This window comes from Ochlerotatus camptorhynchus, unplaced genomic scaffold, assembly GCF_037179485.1.
Source record: "Ochlerotatus camptorhynchus isolate MF236.1 unplaced genomic scaffold, CSIRO-AGI_Acam_v1.1 ptg000031l, whole genome shotgun sequence".
In the NCBI taxonomy this organism is placed as follows: domain Eukaryota; kingdom Metazoa; phylum Arthropoda; class Insecta; order Diptera; family Culicidae; genus Ochlerotatus; species Ochlerotatus camptorhynchus.
This window is the reverse complement of record NW_027040522.1, coordinates 655,711-678,859: the sequence shown is the minus strand read 5'-3', so window position 1 is coordinate 678,859 and position 23,149 is coordinate 655,711. Positions and strand designations below refer to the sequence as shown.

Genomic DNA, 23,149 nt, shown 5'->3' with positions numbered 1-23,149 from the left:
ATTTAAACGGCGATTGAATTTTCGAGTTAAGTACCTTTTTTTCTAGACTGATATGTAGCCGATTTTCAAAGGATTCAAAAATGAATTTTTGGTGCAAGCTTTTATCTCCAATTTTAGGGTACAAAAACGGACTGTTTTTTCAAAACGTCACCAAATTTTTATTTTTCAACCAAATCAAAAACGGCTACGTACAAGACTGGGTCATTTATCAGAGAATAACCACAAAAAAAATCGTTCTTCCAGCTCCAGTGGTGTGACCGCCAGACGTCCCGCCCAGCGACGACTCAAACGGGAGGTCTCCTGGGGAACCTGGTGCAGCGGCTACAGGAGACATGCAATCGCCCAAAAAAAAAATCTCAATTAAAGAGGAGATTTCAATTGACAAAACCATGCATTCTTTTTTTTGAATTGATCGTTATTTACCCTTAAAAAAATTCGTGAAAATGACCTATTTTTCATGCCGCCAGAGTGGAATACACCCTTAAAGGTCCCCCCAAACTGGCGCGTTTTTTACGCCGCGGCAGCGGAAGCGAATAAATCGCGTTAACCGCGGTAGCGAAGTTCGCGTGGGTGCCCACCCCGGAGCGGCAGTTTTTTCGCAGCGTCATTGCGATCGTGAGCAATGGATTTGTCGTTAGATTAAGAGGAGGCGCTTTTGCTAGTTTCTTTTAATGACTTCAACGCATTCAAGATCGCCCATTGCTATGTCTGACACCATCTTGAAATCCAAGATGGCAGCGTCCGGTTATAGTAAAACTGCCAAATACAGTCCAATACTCTTCAATATGGGTATATTCGGAATCGGGATGACGTATGAAGGCCAGAAATCGATGTCCGACGTCAGCTTGAAACCCAAAATTTTCTAAGGTATTACGTTTCCATAGAACATTTTTGAATATCTTCGGAATCTGTTATCCAGCTCCAGAGATGTGAATTGACTATGATCCGAAAATCAATTATTATTTCCAAAAATTAAGTTTCTCGGCATCCACTTACCTGAACTGTACGCAACAACCACAGAATGAAAGGTTTTAGCACAGACAAACAGACATAACACTCGTAAGTTGTTCATCGAACAAGCATTTAACGGTCAATTTCAAAGTATCGTAGTTGGTAGCACCGCCACCTGTGGCGCGCATAGTCAATTCCCTTGCGTTTGACGTTTACACACTACCGCCATCTGTTCAGCGTACTACCCACCACAGTGTACTCAACAGATGGCGGTAATGTTTTAGCGACGATGTTTTACAGTGAGAAATATTCAATGTGTTATGTCTGTTTGTCTGTGGTTTTAGCGTTACCACAATTCTGAAAGTACACCCAACCGGTGGATGTAAGATTCGCTTACAATTATGTGGGATTCATCATCAGAGGATGTTAGTGGAGACCGCATGAACCGAGGAAGCGATATACCTAGCTGCGGTCCGATGTAAGAAAATTGGAGACCGAAAAATGTGGAGTGTATTAGTGAGTGAAATTAATTATGTCGAAAAAAATAGCAAAAAGGTTGCCGACTGGACTCGAACCACGGACGTTGCGACTATCAGACCTGTGCTTTCTCCACTGCTCTCTCTATGCTTCTGAATATGGTCAGCCTAAAAGCAAACATGAAGCGCTCATTTTCTCGCATGCTCGACTTCGTATGCTTTTTCTGCTGGAGAGATTCGAGTTAAGTGTGTGCGTCGTTCTACAATGTTCTACAATGTGCGTCGTTCTACAAGCTTACTGGTATCGTCGAAAGCGTAGATTGAACACGAAATAAAAAAAGACAAAAAACCATTACATCGCCTGCATGGTCAATTTCTAACATTCGTTGCGATGTTCATGAACAGAGGATGATAGGAAACGGAACTAACATTAATTGTAATAGATTTTTGGTTTGCGTGTACCCATATTGAAGGGTATTTGATTGTATTTCCCAGTTTTCCTATATCCGGAAGCCACCATCTTGGGTTTCAAGATGGCGTTGGACATCTACTTCCGGTCTCTATATTACACTCCAATTCAGGAAAGGTAATCGACTGTATTCCCATTTTTCTGAATGCCATGATCTATGATTTCAAGATAGCGTCAGACATCGATTTTCGGTCTCGAGGTGACGATTCCGATAATGCCCACATTGAAGGGTATTTGACTGCATTCTCCTATTTTTATTTAATTGGAAGCTGCCATCTTGGATTTAAAGGTGGTGTCAGACATCGATTTCCGGTCTCTAAACGTCATTTTTGAAGGGTGTTTGACAGTATTTCAAATGATAGACTCACAACAGCTGCAAATTTTATGCAATCGAGTGTTAATTTTTGTTAAAAATGATATACTCATAAAATTGATGACACGGGTCGTTCAATCCCACAGAGAAAACAACTAAATTTGTTTATGCCAATTTACGCTACCCGTTCATCAACATGAGTTCATAGTTCAATCGCCTATTGTCAGTCGAATGCGATTTCACATTGCACAAATGCACCTCAAAATTCATCTGAAGCGTGTAAGCTGTTTCAAGTGGTACGTTCTGCTTGCAATTATGGTAATCAAGTGGAAGATAATTGTCATTCACCCTTAAACAGCTACATCCAGCAGTTGTATCATAGTCTCTGTAAACATCACAACTAATCGATCCTTGAATCAACTGGGTGGAATTTGACAAAGCGCGCGCTGCCACAACGCACACTGGACACAGCAAATTACAGATAATCATAGAGGAGAAAACTGGTCGGTTACGTTTCGAACTGGGGATTCCTTCCACCAGTTTCAGTGCACTCAAACAGTATTAATAAGTTGGTGACTGTACATTCCATTATGGACTGTGATTATATGGAAATCTGATTTGCTCGGAAGAGGGCGTTGTCTGATTTTATCTTTAAAACGTTAATTTATTCTAGGGAATAGAACTTCAAAACATTTTCCTATAATTAATTTATTTCAACATTACATCGTGAAAACATCATATATGATAACACAATTTTGACACGTGTAATCTGTGTTCCTAAAGGGGTTTCAGCAGCTCTGTCATTGTCGGGATCAGATAAGATCAGAGATGGTTTTAATAGTTACCCATTAAAACCTAATCCGATAACGGTGAGACAATAAAACCATCATGCCTCTGACACGTTCCTCTTAGATTACGAAGTTCCGTCGATCAAGAGTTTCCTGAAGTTTCAAAATTGGGGAAGTTGTAGAAATGGTACTGATACTGTTGGCTATTTTCCTGGTGCTAAGTGCGGTGCAATACTGTCGATTCCGACGAAGTATATCATTTGCCAAGAATATACCATCCGTGGAACCCCCTGTTTCTGGGGAAAAGTGATGAAGAATTGTTCACCAATTTCTCCCAGGCGTTGAACCATCCGGCCAAACTGTTTCAGATATGGTTGGGAGTCGTTCCACTGATTTGCACCAACGATCCGGGTGTTGCGCAAACAATCGTAACCCAGTGCCTCGAGAAGTCATTTATGTACAGTTTCTTCAAACTTGATCATGGGCTTTTCTCCGCTCCTTGTGAGTTTGTGGTTGAAAAAAAGTATATCTGGTATTTAACACAGGTCCCGTTCACATACCATATCTAGAGGAATCAACGGAAATCGTTGAACTCCACGTTCAACCAACGAATCCTGAATGGGTTCCTTCCAGTGTTCGATCAATGCGCCCCGAATTTGGTGGAGAAACTCCAGTCCTGTCCAAAGGGAGAGCCGATCAAGATCATTGACTACACGTTGCGATGCACGCTGGAGATGGTTTGTGGAACGACGTTCGGAGTGGATATCAACAACAATCCGGGAGTAGATATGGGGTATGGTTTTGCGATTTCCTGAGTCAAAAACGGAAATTTTATTGGAGGTGTCCTTAATTTTATAGGATTTTCCACCTGACATCGAAGCAAACTCTGAAAATGCATTTGTTCTGGGAAATAATTTATCGAGTGACTGGTGACTATCGGCAGGACGTTGAGCTAAGGAAAGTAAATGATGAATATCAATATTAACAGCAAAAAAAAATCTACGTGGCTCGGAGTTGCCGGAGTCTGAGAAGAAGTAATCAATTATTTTTAAAAATATATATACTGGCCTATTGTGTTCAGAAAGCCCATAGACTATCAAGCAGAATGCTTTAGAAACACTTTTTAACAGTTATGTGATCAACAAAAAGAACACCTTTAAGAGCTCGACAAGGGTACCTGGGTACCCACAAATTTAAAAACTTGCTACTACGGCCAATGTTGACCGATTTTGAATCTCTTGGCACCATTCCATTCAGAATGTTATCCTGTTTCTGCACATTGCCAACAATGTACGTCCGGAATCATCTGGTTCCCGGAAATCCAAATTCCTGGAACATTATTCCGAGAACCAGACGATTTTGGATGGACATTGATGGCAATGTCCATAAAAAGGATAAGCTTCTGATTCCAATGGAGCCAAAAGATTCAAAATCGGTCAAAATTGGCCGTAGTAGCAAGCATTTCAATTTTGTGGGTACCCGGGTACCCTTTTCGAGCTCTTAAAGGGTAAAACATTTCAGGAACCCCCCCCCCCTTTGAAGTCCCTTGCTGCAATATGAAATCTTTCTTCATAAAAAATTGTCTCTACAGTTCTAAGATATCACTGAATTCTGGTTTCCTGTCGTGAAAATAACTGTATAATTTCTTAACTTGAAATCTGAAGAGTTACCCGGGAACCCTGTCGATCACATAACGGTTAATACGGGGCATCTCAATTCCTGAATAGTTAGGAAAGCCACGGTAAAATTCAGCAGCTTTAGGAAATCCTGGTAATACTTGAGTTTTGAATAGTTCAGAATTGCCTAAAGCTGAGGAAAATTCCTAAAATTTTTACTCCATCGTTAGATTAAAGTGGGCTGAGTACTAAACTAGCATTGTGATTTGTCAAATTTTAGGAATAAAAATCGGGATTGCTATGAAAAACTGTATCGGGCGTTTTGTCTCGGGTGCATTTTGGACTGTTTCCCCTACCGAGAATTGATTGGAAGGATTTTAAGCTAAAATGTTCTGATTGCGAGATATTCGCGATCAATTACGATGTTTTGCTTGAAATGAGTGCAAATTGTGCTCCCCGTTTTGTGTGTGCTTTATTTTTAGCGTTCTGAACAAAGTCCTACCTCTAACAAACCTTGAAATTACAGACCTTACTGCTGATATCCATTCTATTTTGTATGTAGCTTGTTGAAACAATTATCTGAATAGTAATAAAAATAATAAAAAACTTGTACAGATCTTAGCAACAGCGGGATTGCCCGGTCTACAGCATTAGTACCTTATTATTTGAGACACTTTTTAACACTGCAACAATCCATTTGAGGGATACCAGATAAAACAACAAACGGCCCTTTTTAGGACCACCATTTTGAAAACAATTAGTTAAAATTAAATATTTTTGAAAAATTAAAATAATTAAGCCCAAAAATGCACCGACCACTCGCGGTGCTACGTCAAGTTTCCGTTCGTGCCCCTAGGCAAAGACTCTTCTATTTTATTTTATTTCATAACAGTCGGAGTTGGTGTCGGAGTCAGTACTATTTCTTCGAATCCGACTTAATTGACATAAAATTGGTTCAAAAAAGTCTCCCTATTGTCTCCTCTTCCGCTTAGGTTGTATCTATTTTAGTACTGAACGTATTTTAGAAAAATTGATGCCAAATAAAAGGTCTATGCCAAAAGATCAACATCTCAGTTCATGTGGCTCCTTGTTCTTAAAAATATAAGCGGAATGAAGAGATTTACTAAATATCGCTCAAAGTTCAGACAGACTCAGTCAATCAAACTTCGTGGGCTCCGTGGTCGTGCTGTTTGTGGAGTCACCCGTCGCCCAAGCGTGTTATTCTGGTTCGGTTTCCAGCCGTTGGAACTTTTCGTAGCCCAGAAATTTCCTTACTGGTCTACTAAGTGTTGTGTGTTGTCTGTTATCTTAGTGTTAAATGTTCAATGGATTATTTCTAGACTAATGTTTGAAAAGGGCATGACTCCAAAATGTAAATAAACCATATTTTGCCACATATAGAGAGAACAGTCCACAAACTACTCAATAAACACGAAAAAGTAGAAGAAAATATCACTAATACCACAAGCCAACCGTACTGATTCTGTAGTATCTAGTCACGCTCGATTCATTTGAAATGCATCCGATTGATATTTTACGAATAAACAACGAACAAATAAAAAAGATCAAAAAATCTCCGGCCGTAGTTTCACTCTCACAAAATTTCAAGAGCAAATTTTCATTACGTCGAATGTAACAAAGGTAAACAAAGTCGAGCAATCAGTGTCAATCGATGCTCCTGCTATTACACTATATACTGTCCGAATATAGGATCACATCCCATTTTTAAATTTATTTACCAATTGCTTTTTGACGTAATCACCTTCCGATCAAAATAGTTTTCGATGTTACTTAAGTCACCCGATTTCTACGGAGATGCCGTTTGCCTTAAGTAACAGCACTGAGAAACCCGTGAAAAGTGTACTTTCGTCGTTTCGCTTTCTCATTATTAAAGTGAATAAATCGAACTGTTTGTTGCTAAGATGATTTCGGTGGTCCTAAAATGATGAATGGGCTGCACGTAAGGAGACGTAATTGATAATTCTCCCGAATATCCTGGTAAATACACTTTGACTTAAGTAACAATAGGGGCCACCAAACGACGTATAATAACTTTTGACTCAAAAACCAGTATTTCTTAGCATGAAAGCTAGCGATTTGCCTTTGTATGATTAAAACCCGGCTAAATATGTTAAACATAGCTATCACTATGAGATTATATGTGTTTAATTGGAAATAGGAATAACTTTTCGGTCATCAAAACAAAACTTTATTTTTCTCGGATCGGTGCGAATGTTACTTACGACATAATGAAAATTTGCTCTTACCGTGATCGTAAACTCTAATTGTACTTCATTCCTTCATTTAACGTCGGTCTCTGTTCCGCAATCTAGTGCCAATCACCGACGAACATCGATTGCCATCCATTGACGGCAACCGAATGTGCAGGAAGACAGCTTCCACATGGGTCGGGACCAACGGCTTTACTTCCCTTCCGAAGGTAGAGGTAACCAAAGATTTTTATGCCTCAGAAAAATCCCACCGACCTCGGCTGGGATTGAACCCAGACCCCTTGGGGCGAAAAAGCAGTCAGGCTTACCACTACACCACTGGTACCGGCTAAACTCTTATTGTATTGCTAATTAATTCCTTGCTTGATTTTCTCGGCCTTTTATTTATTTATTTATTTATTTATTTATTTATTTATATATTTATTTATTTATTTATTTAGGGTTAACCTTAAAAACTTTCTGGATCGCATTCTCTAAAAACGACTATCGATCCTTAAACCTTATGGATGACATTTGAATAAACGACAGACTATGACTAACTGCCATTGCACGAGTACATCACGCTGCAAATAATCATAGACTTTCCTCTAGTCTCAGTGCATCTCAACAGTAACGATGGTGACTGTTAATTCCGACCAAGACTGTGATTAAATGGAAATCAGATTTGCTCGGATAAAGTCAGGCGTGTACAGATTGAGTCTTGTAAAAGTAAACTGTTCCAGTGAAAAACCACTGGAACTCATCATGCATTGTATCGGAAATTTGACACGTGCAAGTTACGTAGGTCGTGATCTATTGAATGGTGTGAAAATTAGCAACCTCACCCAGGGAACAGGGGTGGGGGAACGCAATTTTTCATCTCCATCAACTGATGAGATATTGTTTCAAACGAACCTCATGTACTGTCAATTGTGTCACATTCACTTTCAATAAGGTTTTGCACCGTCGGGGTTAACCTCAATCGTATGACAGTTCAGTGGTGTTGTTTACATAGTCGATTTTTTTATTGGGTAGATTTTCTCGACAATTTTTCAGACTGCAGTGAGATTTAAACCACACTTTTGGGATGTCCCCGAAAAACGACATCCGTTCACCGCACATTTCCTTAGCATTTTTCAGATTAAATTTTGGAAATTTTCAAATAATTTTACCATTGAACTGTCTAAAACTTCATCCGATGAATGGTGTGGAGCAACATCTGTAAAACGGTCCCAATTAGATCGGATCTGTGTCGCGTTCGTATCCGCCAAGTTCGTCAAGTTCGAGTCTGATAGAAGTTTAGTTGGCTGTCACCCAGAGCTCCATTTGAGAATAACTTAAGCGTTTCAATTTCTATTGAAGATGATCCATGCTTTCGGCAATTGTCGAAGCAAACTGAAATCACCCATTCGAGTCTAGTCCTTTTGATAGTGGGTCGTTGTTATTCTCAATTTCGTCATGAATTTTCAATTGAATTTGAGAAAAAGTTGCGGGAAACTCACGGTTCACAAGCGGTTGCAGTTGTTACTGTCATTGACTTTTTTTTCTTTGATTAACGTTTACATATATCGTCGCATTTCACATGATTTATTCCTCATCTAAGAATTGGATTTATTATTAATCATTAATTATTTCAAATAAAAGTTTTCCGTCTTTCAACTAGTCTACATTCTTCCCCCTTAGGGTGATGAATCTGAGATCGGAGAAGATCAGAGGTGATTTTAATAGTCACTCGTTAAGCTTGCCACTTACGACAGCGCCGGTGAGGCAATAAAACCAACTTGCTTCCGACCCATTCAGCTTAGTTTTCGAAGTATCGTCGATCAAGAGCATTCTGACGTTTTGAAATAGTGGAATTTGTAAAAATGATACTGATACTGTTGGCCATTTGCCTGGTCCTAAGTGCGGTGCAATACTTTCGATTCCGACGAGGCATATCATTTGCAAAGAATATACCATCCGTGGAACCGGTTTACCCAATCGTTGGAAATGGATTACTGTTTCTGGGAAAAAGTGATGAAGAATTGTTTACCAATTTCTCCCAGGCGTTGAACCATCCTGGCAAACTGTTTCAGATATGGTTGGGAGTCGTTCCGCTAATTTGCACCAACGATCCGGGCGTTGCGCAGAAAATTCTTACCCAGTGCCTCGAGAAACCGTTTTTGTACGATTTCTTCAAACTTGATCATGGACTGTTCTCCGCGCATTGTGAGTTTGTGGTTGAAAAAAGAAGACCAGATTAGATCCAAAGAAGATACTTACCACCGGTCCCGTTCACAGATCACATCTGGAAGGACCAACGGAAATCGTTGAACTCCACGTTCAACCAACGAATCCTGAATGGGTTCCTTCCAGTGTTCGATCAATGTGCCCGGAATTTGGTGGAGAAACTCCAGTCCTGTCCAAAGGGAGAGCCGATCAAGATCATTGACTACACGTTGCGATGCACCCTGGAGATGGTTTGTGGAACGACGTTCGGAGTGGATATCAACAAAAATCCGGGAGTGGATAAGCTGTCTAGCTTGATTACGGAGTAAGATTGTGCGATGACTGAAGAGATGGTTATTTTATCAGCAGTGTATTTTATTCGCTAGGATTTTTCACCTGGCCTCGAAGCGTGTCCTGAAGATGCATTTGTTCTGGGAAAGAATTTATCGAATGACCGGTGATTATCGGCTGGACGTAAAGTTGAGAAAAGAGGCCTACTACTATATAGATCGGGTAAGAGTTGCAATTGATTCCATTTGACTTACTTGGTGCACCCGCCAGGTTATTTGGTTTTTAACAAACCGTTCAATTTGATAATTTTTCTACAAATTGAAATTTGATCGTTTTATTAAGATTGAGTTCTTAAAAACTTTGCTGCCTTGTGGGACTGAAATCCGTACAACTGAAAAAAATGATGCAAGATCCGTAAGCCTGTTACAAAATGTATTACCAAACAATTGAAGTGTAGCCACTAGATCATCACGGTTTTTCACGATGTCCTCAGCATCGACATACTGGGATGAACAAAAATTTCGGAACTGGAAATTTTAAATCGAATCGCAAATGGCATTAGATTTTTTTTAAAATAAACCAATTTTGATGATATTGGATGCATTTTATTAAAATTTGGAGCAGTTTTAATAAATAATTTGATAACTTGTGGTATGTACGATGTATACGGTGTATTAAAAACATAGTGTGCATGTATTTTTTTTCTGATATGGAAATTTATTTGCAATCAAATTTGTTTCCTGTTACTTGAAGCAAATCTGAGTTCAATGCTGGTCACAGATCCAAGATCTGATAAGAAACAAACGAGATTTCCTTAATATTTTTTCTGGTGAAGTGATAATTAATTTGGATTTTTTGAATCTCGTCAATATGGGTATCAATTCTCATGATTTGTCAGCGCAATGTCTTTTAATAATCGTTTTTAGCGTTACAAGTTGCGATGGCCATGCTGGAGCAGGATCTGGGTTCAAGGTTTTGCAGGCCAAGTAATTGGTAACTTTTTCAGGACTACAGCTTGTCCCAGATTCATTGGAATAGATTCTGCGGGCAGGGTAACATGTTTCGGTAGTGTATCCGCTGCCTTCGGGATATCCAGAACCTGCTCCAAAAGTTGCCATGCAAGTTTGACAATCAAAATCATCCGGTCATGTTCAAAATTGGCCACTTTTCCAGGGCACCCAGAACTGAGAACATGAAAAATCTGTAATTGACATTGGCTTGTTAAATCTTGATACTCATTTTGATATGGTTCTGGTTGTATCTCAAATTGGCCACAATCCCTGGGAATCCAAAACATGCTTCAGCTTTGGACATGAAAAATCAACCATTGGCATTGCTGGCAAAATTTTCAACACCCATATTGATACGGTTCTGCTCATGTTTCAAATTGGCCACTTCTCCCAGGGCATCCAGAAGCTGCTACAGAGTAGCCATGGCAAGTTATTTTCCTGATAAAGCTGCTATTGCTGTTGGTTTGCAAAATTTTGAAATTTGACACCCATGTTGATAAGGTTCCGGTCAAATCTCAATTTGGCCACTTCCACTCAAGATAAGTTAAGTTAAGGTTTAGTTAAAGCTTAGTGAAGGTTTAGTTAAAGTTAAGTTAGAGTTTAGTAAAAGTCAAGTTAAATATATGGTAAAGTTCAATTGAGTAAATGTTTGTTAAAATTAAGGTTTAAGTTATGCTAAAGTTATTTCCAGCGAAACTTCCAGAGAACTTCAGGGAAACTTGGAAGTTGTTGAAAGCCTTTCAAATTCATTGAATGTTCTTGAAACTTTTTGAAAGTTTTTGAATATTTTTGGAACTCCTTGAAACTTCTGGGTGTGCAAAGATATTTCTTGACACTTCACTTGAAAGTCCTTGCTAAGCTAAAATTAAGTCAGGTTAAAGTAATATTTAGATAAAGTTAAGTTTAACTTAAGTTGAACTTAAAGTAAAGTATAGTTTATATGTTAAAGTTTAGGTAAAGTTTAATAAGTTCAAAATACGTCAAAATTGAGATAATAACCCATGATAAACCCAACAAACAAAAAATTGCAGGCAAAAACTAGGCTGGACAGGTTAATATTCATCTAAAATTATTGGTTATGAAGTTAAGCTCAAATCAAATTATATTTAAGTAAATGTTTAGATAAAGTTTACAAGTATAGTTGAAGTTAAGTCAAGTTAAACTTAAAGTTCAGTGGAGTTAATAAAACAAAGTTAAGTAATAGTATGGTTAAAGTTAAGTTATATATTAAAGATAAGTCAAAGTTAAGCTAAATATGCGTCAAAGATAAGCTGAAGTTATGCATAACTTCAGCTTAAATACGTTCAGTTAAGTTTAGATAAAGTGAAGTTAAAGCTATATAAATTATTGAATAATGTTAAGTTTAAGTTTAATTAATGTACAGTTAAGTTCTTGTTAAAATTATTTCCAGAGAACATCAGGAAAACTCATTGCAAGTTTTTCCAACTTCTTACAAGTTTTTCCAACTTCTTGGAAATATTTAAAAGTTCGTTTAACGTAATGGAACTCCTTTAAACTTCTTTCAAGTTCGTGTTTAGTTAAAATTTAGTAAAATTTGTGCTAATATTTAATTAATGTTTAGTTGTAGTTATGAAAAGTTAAAGTTAAGTTTATTTGTTAAAGTTTAGTTTAGTTAATATAAAGTCAAACAGTAATTAAAGTTTTGAAAAGGTTTAGTTAGAATATATTTAAAGTTTATTCATGTTTAGTTGAACGTTTGTTAAAGTTTAGATAAAGTTAAGTTAAATTAATTAGAAAAGGTTCAGATAAAATTATGTAGATTAATTATTTTATTTATTAATATGTATTAAATTAAACTAAGGTTAGAGTAAAGGTAAGGACAAAATGAAAAATAAAATGAAATAAAACTCAGTTGATGTTTTGTGAAGGTTAATAATATTAAAATAAATTCAAAGTTATGGTAAATTTAGAAGATGAAGGTTCAATTAAAGTTACGTTAAAGGTTAATTAACGATCCGTTAATGCTTGGATAAAGTTAATTTCAGAATATGTTAAAGTTAAGTTAGATATATTGCAGTTATGCTAAAAATATTTCCAGGGAACTCCTGTACAGTTTTTATGTTAAAGTTAATACATGTATACATGTATGTACAAGTTAATATATGTATGTTAAAGTTAATATATGTATGTTAAAGTTAAAATACATATCCGGAATCAGATTCCCTATCCGGATATGAAATAAATTCCCTATCGGGATCCGACTACGTAATCTCCATCGGAATCCGTTTACAGAGTCCCCATCTAGATCCATATATGGATTCCCCATCGGAATCCGAACTTAGAATCCCCATCGGAATCCGTATTTGAAATCCCCATTGGGATCCATTTTGGGTTCCCCATCGGGATCCGTACTTGAATTCCCCATCGGGATCCGTACTTGCTTTTCCCCATCGGGATCCGTACTTGGATTCCTCATCGGGAACCGTATTTGGATTCCCCATCGGGATCCATACTTAGAATCCCCATCTGGATCCGTCTATTGAATCCCCATAGGATTCCCTACCGGGATCCGTCTACGGAATCTCCATCGGGATCCATTTACGGAGTCCCCATCGAGATCCGTCTATGGATTCCCCATCGGGATCCGATCTTCGAATCCCCATCGGGATGCGTATTTGAAATCCCCATCGGAATCCGTACTTAGAATCCCCATCGGGATCCATACTTAGAATCCCCATCGGGATCCGTCTATTGAATCCCCATCGGGATCCGTACTTAGAATCCCCATTGGGCTCCGTACTTGAAATTCTCATTGGGATCCGTCTTCGGAATTCCCCCTATCCCCATCGAGATCCGTACTTTGGTTCCCCATAGGGATCATCACTTGAATTCCCCATCGTGATTCGTACTTGTTTTTCCCCATCGGGATCCGTACTTGGATTCCCCATCGGGATCCGTATTTGGATTCCCCATCGGGATCCGTACTTAGAATCCCCATTGGGCTCCGTACTTGAAATCCACATTGGGATCCGTCTTCGGAATTCCCAACGGGATCCATACTTGGATTCATAAATTGGATGCTAACGTCATTTTGGAGTTCAATCCGTACTATCATATACCCTACAATATGAGTACTTTTTTATATTTGATGCCATTTTTGAATTCAAGATGAAGTATCTTTCATGGATACTTTCGTGAGGAGCAAATCCAGTCCAAATAGTACAAAAAAAAAAAAACATATTTCAGACCTCTCTTACCTCTTCAAATTCCATGAAACATCGCAAAATTGTTCACTTTGAGCAATAAAGGCTGTTAACAATAATTTTAAAAAGTCCATTGGTTGCTTTTATTTAAACTTCAAAGTTACAGCATAAGATGGTTAAAGTTCTCCAGTTCGAACGAAATCTCGAACCTTCCTCTTAAGGGAGCCCCTCAGCGCCCGCACAGTGGAAACGGACACAGAATCAGCGCATTTCTTCCATTTTGCCCGCATTTGCTTAAATTGCCCAGTATTTTTCAATAGTTCGAAATTTCAGGCAATTCGGAGGATTCATAAGCTTGGAGACAAAATCGATCTTGTTGGCAGCATACCACTCCAGAATCACCTTGGAGTGGTGGCAGTTGGCCAAATCGGGCCAGAAGATGACTTTGCCCCTATGCTTGCGGATGAACGGCAATACACGCTTTTTCAGGCTTTCTTCGGTGTAAACTTGGGATGTCATCGTCGAGGATGTGACAAATGGTTCCGTTTTCAGGCCATAACTGCAAATCACTTGCCAAATCATGGCCTTCTTCGCGAACAAGTCGGCAATCACGAACTTGAATATTCCCGGAACATCCCCACGTCCAGTCGCGATGTAAAACTTTTGACCGGGAAGCTGCTTAAATCGAGTTTGACGAGTCATCATCGATCAAAGGGCAGTACTTGTGATTCGTCAAAACACGGTCGTACAAAAGCCTTGCACGCTTTTTGGTCATGGAATTTTGCTTCATGTGCCGGTTCGGATGTTTACTGGCTTTGTACGACTTGTATCCTTCCCTGGCAAGGATGTTCCGCACCGTTTGAAAGTTGGCTTTGTACTTTCTGGCCACATCTCGGATAGAAAGACCGGGGTTGGCTTTAACGCACCTTAACACCTTGCTACGCAGCTGACGATCTCTGGTTCCAGTTTTTCCGTAGGTCCGCTGACTGTTTTCTACACTCAGGGTTTCTTTGTAGGTTTTGAGCACTCGACAAACTGTTGTTTTCGGCATCTTCAGCACTTTAGCCAACTTGGAACCGGACCACTCCGGACTGTTACTATGATGCACATAAATGGAGCGTCTTATTTCATATAGGGGAAATGGCTCATCAATGGCTTATCAAATGTATCTAGATGAACGCGTCATTGCCCTAATGGATATTTTTGGACGCTATTGAAACTTTAGTCGATTGCTGAAATTAGGGGCATTTAGGCCGACATTACATCCATTTTACCTATCATTACATAATAGATCGTGTAAATGTATGTGGCATATTGAACGGGACCGTCCATCTTTGTAGGCAACATTCCTTACAAGTGCCAGTTTACGTGAAAAGCTACATGCATTAATGTTGCTTGCATGGCTGTTTACATCACCAGTAGAATTCAGTTTTGGTTCTGTGTAGATGGCCAGGATCTCAAGATAATTTCTACAATTCTGAACTAATCAACTCACCATCAGGATGGCTTTGGTCACCTATAAAACTTAGCCAAATACAGTTACTTGCTAGGAGCCTCGTGTATGAAGATGTAGCTTCAACAGGAACTCCAAATGCACACTAGTGCCGCGTAGTGAGTGAGCTTTGAACTAATATAACCTCCTTCGGGAGGGACTTGGTAACCTGAACTACTTTCTCCGAGACAGTAACTTTCTAGGTGGTCAGTATCTCGAGTTATAGCTTATACAGGATGTTCACATGTATACTAGCACCACCTTCTTAACTAATATTAAATCAAACAAAACATCGTTCCAAAAATACTCATATTGTAGGATTTTCAAGCAATGTATACCACGCACCACTAACCACGTACCACTTTATCTCGCAGCACAATGGCCATTGGGATGTATACCAAAAATTAGGTTGAAGTTACCAAATTTAAAATTTGTTGTAGTAATCTAATCAATCGTTGCAATCTGATGCCGCCAATGCTAAATTAAAAAAAAAGACAAAAATGGCTTATGAACCGCTTGAACTCACAACGATTTATATATGTTCTAATAGAAAATCATACCTTAAGCGAATTTACAAAGTCTTTGTTCATCACTCAATTTTGCAGATCGTTCAGGATGCCTTAGTACGGAAAAATAAAAAAGTAACCTTTAGCGCAAACAGCGACACCGAAAGCGACGGCTATCGGAAGCCGCAGATATTTGTCGATCAGCTTCTCGAACATCAGGGTGGCAACAATTTCTCCGAGATCGAGATTCATCACAATGTTTATACAATGATCGTTGCGGTAGGTTCCTCCCACGGTATTATTTTGATTTAACCAAACCCGTGACTTCCATTCCAACAGGGCAGCGACACTTCCGGCAACGAAATGGGCTACATTGCCCTCATGCTGGCCTTACATCCGGAGTTGCAGGAGAAAGTGTACCGTGAAATAGTGGAAGTATTCCCAACCGAGACCGAATTCACCTTGGACAACCTTCGTCGACTTGAGTACATGGAAATGTTCATCAAGGAGTGCCTACGGTTGCTACCGATTGGACCGCACATTATGCGGCAGTCAACGGCTGACATCGAGCTTGATGGGGTTGTCGTGCCGGAGGGTAACATTCTGGTTGTCAGCATTTACAACATACACCGAAGGAAGGACATTTGGGGACCGGATGCGGACAAGTTCAATCCGGAGAACTTTTCGCCGGAGCGCAGTGAAGGACGACACCCGTTTGCGTTCATTCCGTTCAGCGGAGGCAACCGGAACTGTATCGGATCTCGTTACGCAATGTACAGCATGAAGATCATCTTGGTGCATCTTTTGAGGAACTTCAAATTCCTGACACGTCAGCGCTTCGATGATATCCGGTTTCAGTTTGATGCTTTGTTGAAAATGACACACGAACCGGAAATCTTGTTGGAACGACGACAACGTTCGGCAATACAGAAGGAATGAACTGTTGAACAATATATTGAAGCGAAAGGGTATTTTTTTTTTATAATGCTTTTATTTTTTAGCTTTACGGAGCCGATATTCATTATTTAGATAACAAAATTTCTTAAACTAACGTTAGTAAAGCGGGGGCCGATTACTCGTGGCTATCTCGAGGTTAGGGGTAACAAATTGTAACATATGGATGGCAGGGTAAGGATTGAGAACACACGGTTTGGAGAGCAATGTGCTCTTGATCTCGAACTAACTGATGAAAAAGACAAACATGGGGGTACACCGATGGGCAGCTAACAACTTGGGGGAACACAAGATGACACTAACTACTAAATCCTCAGATCTATCCGTTTTAAAAACACATAAATTAAATTGCAATAGTCGAGATCTCGGCTCGCCAAGATGTCGCTAACAGGTTGTTTTCCTCGGGCCCTGAGGGATGCGGATAACTCGGATCTAGCAACACAATGGAGAGTGCAACCAAAGCACGTGGTCGATATCGTGATAGCCACTACCAAAACCGTACAAATTGCTGCCTGCGAGCCCGATTCGGAAGAAATGCGGGTCTAAGGAGTAGTGATTGGACATGATCCTTGACATGACACGTATAAAGTCACGGCTCATGTCCAATCCTTTGAACCATGGCTTGTTCGATAATTGTGGGAGAATAGAATGTAATCATCTTCCCAGATCACTCTCATTCCATTTTTGTTGCCAGTTGGTGAGGACGTGCTGACAGGTAATGGAGAAAAATTCCGCAAAGGCGATTTGTCGATCAAAAATATTGCCTTCCATAGCGCCCACCTTAGCTAGCGAGTCCGCTTTCTCATTACCCGGAATTAAGCAATGAGATGGGACCCAAACTAAGGTAATAATATAGGAGCAGTTAGATAAAGTACTCAATTTAGCTCGGATTTCGGTCAGGAAATACGAGGAGTGCTTCATCGGCCTCATTGATCGAATAGCCTCCAACGAGCTAAGGCTATTTGTAAAATAAAATAGTGATCAGATGGTAGGGAGGCAATTTGCTCTACTGCGTAAAATATGGCTGCTAGTTCTGCAACGTATACGGAACAGGGTTTTTGCAGTTGATATGAGGCGCTATGAAATTCGTTGAATTCTCCAAATCCAGTGGAAGCGTTTATAGTTGACCCATCTGTGAAAAAAAAACTCTTATTGTTACTGACACGTTGGTACTTGTTTGCAAAAATTAAGGGAACAACCATCGACCAATGGTGATCTTGCAACACGGTCAGATTAAAATTTACAGAGGAACTATAAAAGTCTTGGAAGCAAACACGAGAGGAATTGAATGAAGAAGGGCCAATCTCCAGCGTCATGTACTCGTAATAGAGACTCATGAATGTTGTTTGAGGATTTCTGTCGAGCAGCTTCTCAAAGTTTTCTATTACCAATGGATTCATTACTTCACAACGGATAAGAAACCGGAAGGACAGTTCCGCGAAACGATCTGTCAGTGGGAGAACACCCGCGAGTACTTCGAGGCTCATCGTATGCGTCGAGTGCATACAGCCAAGCGCGATTCGGAGGCAACGGTATTGAACCCGTTGCAGTTTCAGGATATGTGTTTTTGCCGCGGATTGAAAGCAGAGGCTACCGTACTCTAGAACCGACAAGATGGTTGATCGATACAACTTGATCAGATCTTCCGGGTGTGCTCCCCACCAAGTTCCAGTAATTGTACGAAGAAAATTGATTCTTTGTTGGCTTTTTTGTTTCAAAGGGTTATTGACAATACGATTATTTTCCGAGCAATTGTGTTGGGTCAACTTAGGCAGGCAACATTGGTGTTTCTGGGGCGTTGAATAGGGCACAAAAATCATGGCTACTATGTCACACTGCAAAATACAGTGTTGCCTACAGAGCAGCTGCTTGATCATGTCAAAAGTTTACCAATCTCTTAAATAATTAATAACTTTTTCCTGTCTCGTTTTACATAGAAACGATCTTGAGCAAAGTTGTAGCTGAGAAAATTTTCTTTAAGAATGGCTGTTGAGCTGTTTCGCAGCTCAATATGGAAAAACACTAGAAGGCAATGAACAAAAAGTTGAGATTTCCCATAGTAATTTACATGTAAACTTCAAATGGATTGTGCGAAGTCTGTTTCTAACCAAATGAGTTGTATCTTTGGGAGGCTAATCAGGAGCCGATTTGAAACCATTTAAGCACTGTGGAGCGAAAAAGTCAAATTTTGCATCAGTCTAATATCCATACGACACAAAATATGCAGCATACATTCAAAGAAGCGAATCCATGCATGAAGTGGAGATATACCATAGACTAAGGTATCTACTTTGTATAGAAATCCTTCTTCTTATTTGTCTTTGTTGTTAATTACGTTTGGAGTTGCCCCACAAATAGGACAGTTCTGCATTGATGAACTACCACAAATATATGTTAACACCTTACCGTCAATCATACTTAGTGCAAATTTAAAATCAACTAAGATTGTGTTTCCGTTTATAAGATGAAATTTCACTGGTATTAGTTCTTGCATTTCTTTCTCCACGTCTTATTTTGTAGCAAGAAATATCTCTTTACTCTCTTTCACGAACTGCAGGATGAATGGCCCACAAAACCGAATGTTTTGAGGCATGCGGTTAATCCACATAATTTTGTTCGGATTATTCACCATATATAACCGTACTGGAGAGAGTGTTGATGAGAATACATCAGAATCATCTTGACATTCGTCTGGCACTTTTAGATGATACTGGGAATAACCGGTTATACCATCCTTGCTCCAACTACTCAATAGAATCTACTCTGCATATTCCAGTTTATTTGATGTCATAAACTCGTCGAGTTCCATCTCAATAACTTTGATGATTCGTTGGACTGTATGTTCCAACAGAGCCTGTAGTTTCACCCTTATTTTGAACGCAGTTTCCTTAATTAATTGAATTTGAGGGGCACATACTTTTTAAAATGTCCTGATAACGTTGTATGGCTCACCCCAGCTGGCCTAGGTTCAATCCCAGTCGGCGCCTCCGGGATGTTCTGAGGCATAACATCCTTGATCAAGCCTTCCTTCGGAAGGGAAGTAAAGCCGTTGGTCTCCGGTTCATGAGTTGATGGGTCGATATGTAGGGTCCAGGTGTGGGAGCTGCCTTCCTGGCACGTCGGTAGCATTGGTGCTCAGCACGGAAAACAAAATCGACGGAAAACAAATCAAGGAAAAAAAACGTTGTATGGTGGAAATCTTGATGGTGCCTCTCGATGTATTACTTCGTATTGACTTTTGCTTAAGCCAGCTTCAATGAACATACTAAATGCTTCTTCAGGTGACATCATTCCACGTTCATCTGTTAACTGCGCGTATGTTTTCTTTTTATGTTCTTGGGTTTTAATAAGGTGCACAATGACCTTTACCAGATTAAGGTCCCGTCGATTATAGGCAGTCCGTTACGTAATAAATAAAGCCTTCTCGATGCTGTCCACCTTTAGATTGACTTCCTCGTTGTTGATGAGACGACGCTTGCTTCTTTCGCTCAGCTTATTAAACTGTTTTGAAGGTCTCCCTCGTTTTGATGCTGAAAGAACGTTCTGCTCCTCTTCGATGAATTCCTTGATGGCTAATTAGATTTGAGCCAACTCCGATGATCTGAATCAAATCTCTCTATTTATCGTGGAGATTGATTCCACTTCTTCTTGTATTTACTCACGAGTGTGTAAATTTTATCATGCAGTCGTGTTTGGTTTTCCACGTGGATATGATATTTTTCACAAATATACTTGAGAGCTTTTTGAACATTTTCTATCCATGTGCGCTGAAACTAGAAATAACCCAAACAATTTATATAAGATTATAAGATATATAAGTAGCTTCAACAAGTCTTGAATCATAGGTAGGAATACTGGGTAGCAGATGCATTATTCTACCTTTGATACATAATTAAGCCCACAAATAACAGGTAGGCCCTAGTATCTGCTTTGCGTCTTCCTTGATGTAGGCTTCGTCATCCATAACCACACACATCGGTTTCGTTAACCACTCTCGATACAGCTTCCTTGCGCGGGATTTGGCTGCCGTGTTTTGTTGATCACGCCGGTTCGGTGCCTTCCGGACCTTGAATACACGAAGCTCAGCTCGTTTCATGGTTTGCTGAACGAACCAGGCGGTACACTTTGCCTTCAGAGCCGCGTCGCGAATCGAAAGGTTCGGATTACGCTTGAAATAATTCATCACCTTCCGGGCCTTCACAGGGTCAGCTGTCTTCGATTTTCTTCCACTTCCAGCCCGCCGCTCGGTCGTCTGGGACTTCTTAAACGATTTTACCACCCGAGACACAGTTTTATGAGTGATTCCAAGTTGTCTTCCGATCCATCTCATGGTCACAGTCGGATTTTCCATGACGGCGTGCTAAATTCTCCGGCGATTTTCTTCTTGTTTCGATGACATCTCAATAACCACTGAACCGATGGTTATGAAATTTTGCACATGTAAACAATTCACTCCAAACTAGTTATACCCAGATTTTCATCAATTTTTACCCACGGTTAAAAAAGTTACACACGGATAAAAATGGTGCATTTTTTTCGAGTACAAGCATTAATCAAACGATTCCTTGGTTAATCAACTACAAACTGATTACATTTTGATGTCTGAACAAATTTGTGATGCTAGATTTTTTCATAATGCAGCTAATTAAGAGGTGCCGATAATAGGAGAACCGGTTAACACGTAAATGAAATGGAAAGGCTGTCGAAGAAAAAGAAGCTGCCAATAATTGTCCCACTCACCTGGGAAGTTTGAAGCGTTGTAAAAACGATTACAAAACAATTTTGGAAAATTAGGTTGATTGGAATACATAAATCTTCACTTAGGGTTTTTGATCTAATTTCCGTCCTACTAAGCACAACGCACACTTTACCTCTCTTTTCTGAACGAGTTGAAACTAAAAATGGAATATTTCTGTCAAAGATGACTTCTAAATTTATTTTTCTTTCCATACGTACCGTTGGATTTGATAAAGAGCCACAAATTGTTGAGATATTGTTTAAAATCTAATACTGCTTCTTGATTCTAAATTCGTACTACGAGTTTCAATTCCGTCCTAACGCATTGAAACGCCATTAGATTTTCTTCGTCCTACGGATAAGCGTAGAAAAAGGGGATTCGCAAGGGAGCGCTTCTTTTGTTTTGAGAACAATGAGCGTAAATATTCATACAATGCGCTCTAACAGGATTTATGTTGTAGCTAATGAACTACCGCATCGGAACAAACCTATTATTGATTTGTGTACGGTGAAATCATTGATATTATTGATCTTTTTTGATCGATAGAACGGAAATGGGCGATTACGACGAAGGAGCGCTCTACCCTACGCGAAAATAATGTATTTAATGTATTTCTGAGGCATAACATCTCTGATCACGCCTTCCTTCGGAAGGGAAGTAAAGCCGTTGGTCCCCGGTTCATGAGTTGATGGGTCGATAGGTAGGGTCCAGGTGTGGGAACTGCCCCCCAAATGGCACTAGTTTGCGCAAGATTTTTTTTCTGAACTCGAAAAAATACGCATAAAACTTGATCATGGAGCATAAAATGACTTGGGAATGTTTGGGAAAAAACATGGCTGACCAACAAAAAAATAAATTTCATGTTTTCTTGTTATATCCACATTTTTTTTTATTATTATAATTTTTTTAAAAATAATGTCTTCTTTTTTTATTGCATTGTCATTAAAAGATCTGTTGATAAGCTTTCTAATGATATGTAAAAACATAGGAATAACTGTTCAATAAATAATAAAATATTAACACATTAACGCTTGTTTTTTGAGCAAAAAGTGTATGATTTCAGCGCTTTTTCAACTTTCAAGTTGAATATCTATTAAACTACAAATCGTAGATACCTAAAATTTTGGGAATTTCTTAGTCATTATTATTTCTAGTCTTAGTATTCCAGAAACTGAGTTAGAAAAAGACAGTTTTCCTATTTTTGTCCGCCTGATTTCCTATAGTGCATTGTCACATCATGGATGGATGACAAGGTGGACTTCCGGCAGCTTCCAGAGCTACTATTCTTCACCGTCCAGCACAAGTTTGATGTTCCAGAGGAAGTGAGGAAGTAGAAACTTTCAAAGTTTGCCAAGAAATACATGATTTGGCAAGCGATCTGCTCATGTGGTAAATGGAGTGCGCCGTTCGTGACTATCGGGACTGTAAATGGGGAGATCTACCTCAAGGAGTGTCTACATAAGCGTTGGCATCCTCTGTTGAAGAAACACGAGGGCTTTACAATATTCTGGCCAGATCTAGCTTCGTGCCATTATTAAAACGCTGTCCTGGAGCTGTTATGAAGCAGGCACTACGGAAGCATCCCAAGGAGGTCAAATTTGAGGAATACATGAAGAAAAACTGGGTTTCCATACAGAAAAAGCTGCAGCTAGATGTTTTACAGAACCTAATGAGTGGGGTTAAGCGAATAAAATAAATATGCCAAAAGCTTACTACCTAAATAAAAAATAAAATAAAAATAAGAAAATGAAAATAAATAAATAAATGTTATTATTGATATCAAATTTAGTAATCTGAGTATTTTGAAATTTATTGGTTGATATTAAGATTCAAAATAAAAAAAAAATATCGATATGTTGTCATCTATTCAACATTTAAACAAACCTATATTTCAGTCAGTCAGTGTTCACTCAGCTGTCGACAAAAGCAGGCCACTCTCGATGTGTGCTACGCGATCGTCTGT

At 39.3% G+C, this 23,149-nt stretch overlaps 1 protein-coding gene across 1 annotated transcript; it reads left to right on the top strand.

Annotated features, from left to right (window-relative positions):
* Nucleotides 1-8,670: 8,670 nt before the first annotated feature.
* LOC135708547 (cytochrome P450 4c21-like) lies at nt 8,671-16,436 on the top strand. Its single transcript, XM_065230651.1, has 5 exons — nt 8,671-9,031; nt 9,104-9,356; nt 9,418-9,544; nt 15,594-15,773; nt 15,834-16,436. Exons 1-5 carry the CDS (start codon nt 8,689-8,691, stop codon nt 16,431-16,433), a joined length of 1,503 nt encoding a protein of 500 aa, XP_065086723.1. The 5' UTR covers nt 8,671-8,688; the 3' UTR covers nt 16,434-16,436.
* The last annotated feature ends 6,713 nt before the right edge of the window (nt 16,437-23,149 follow it).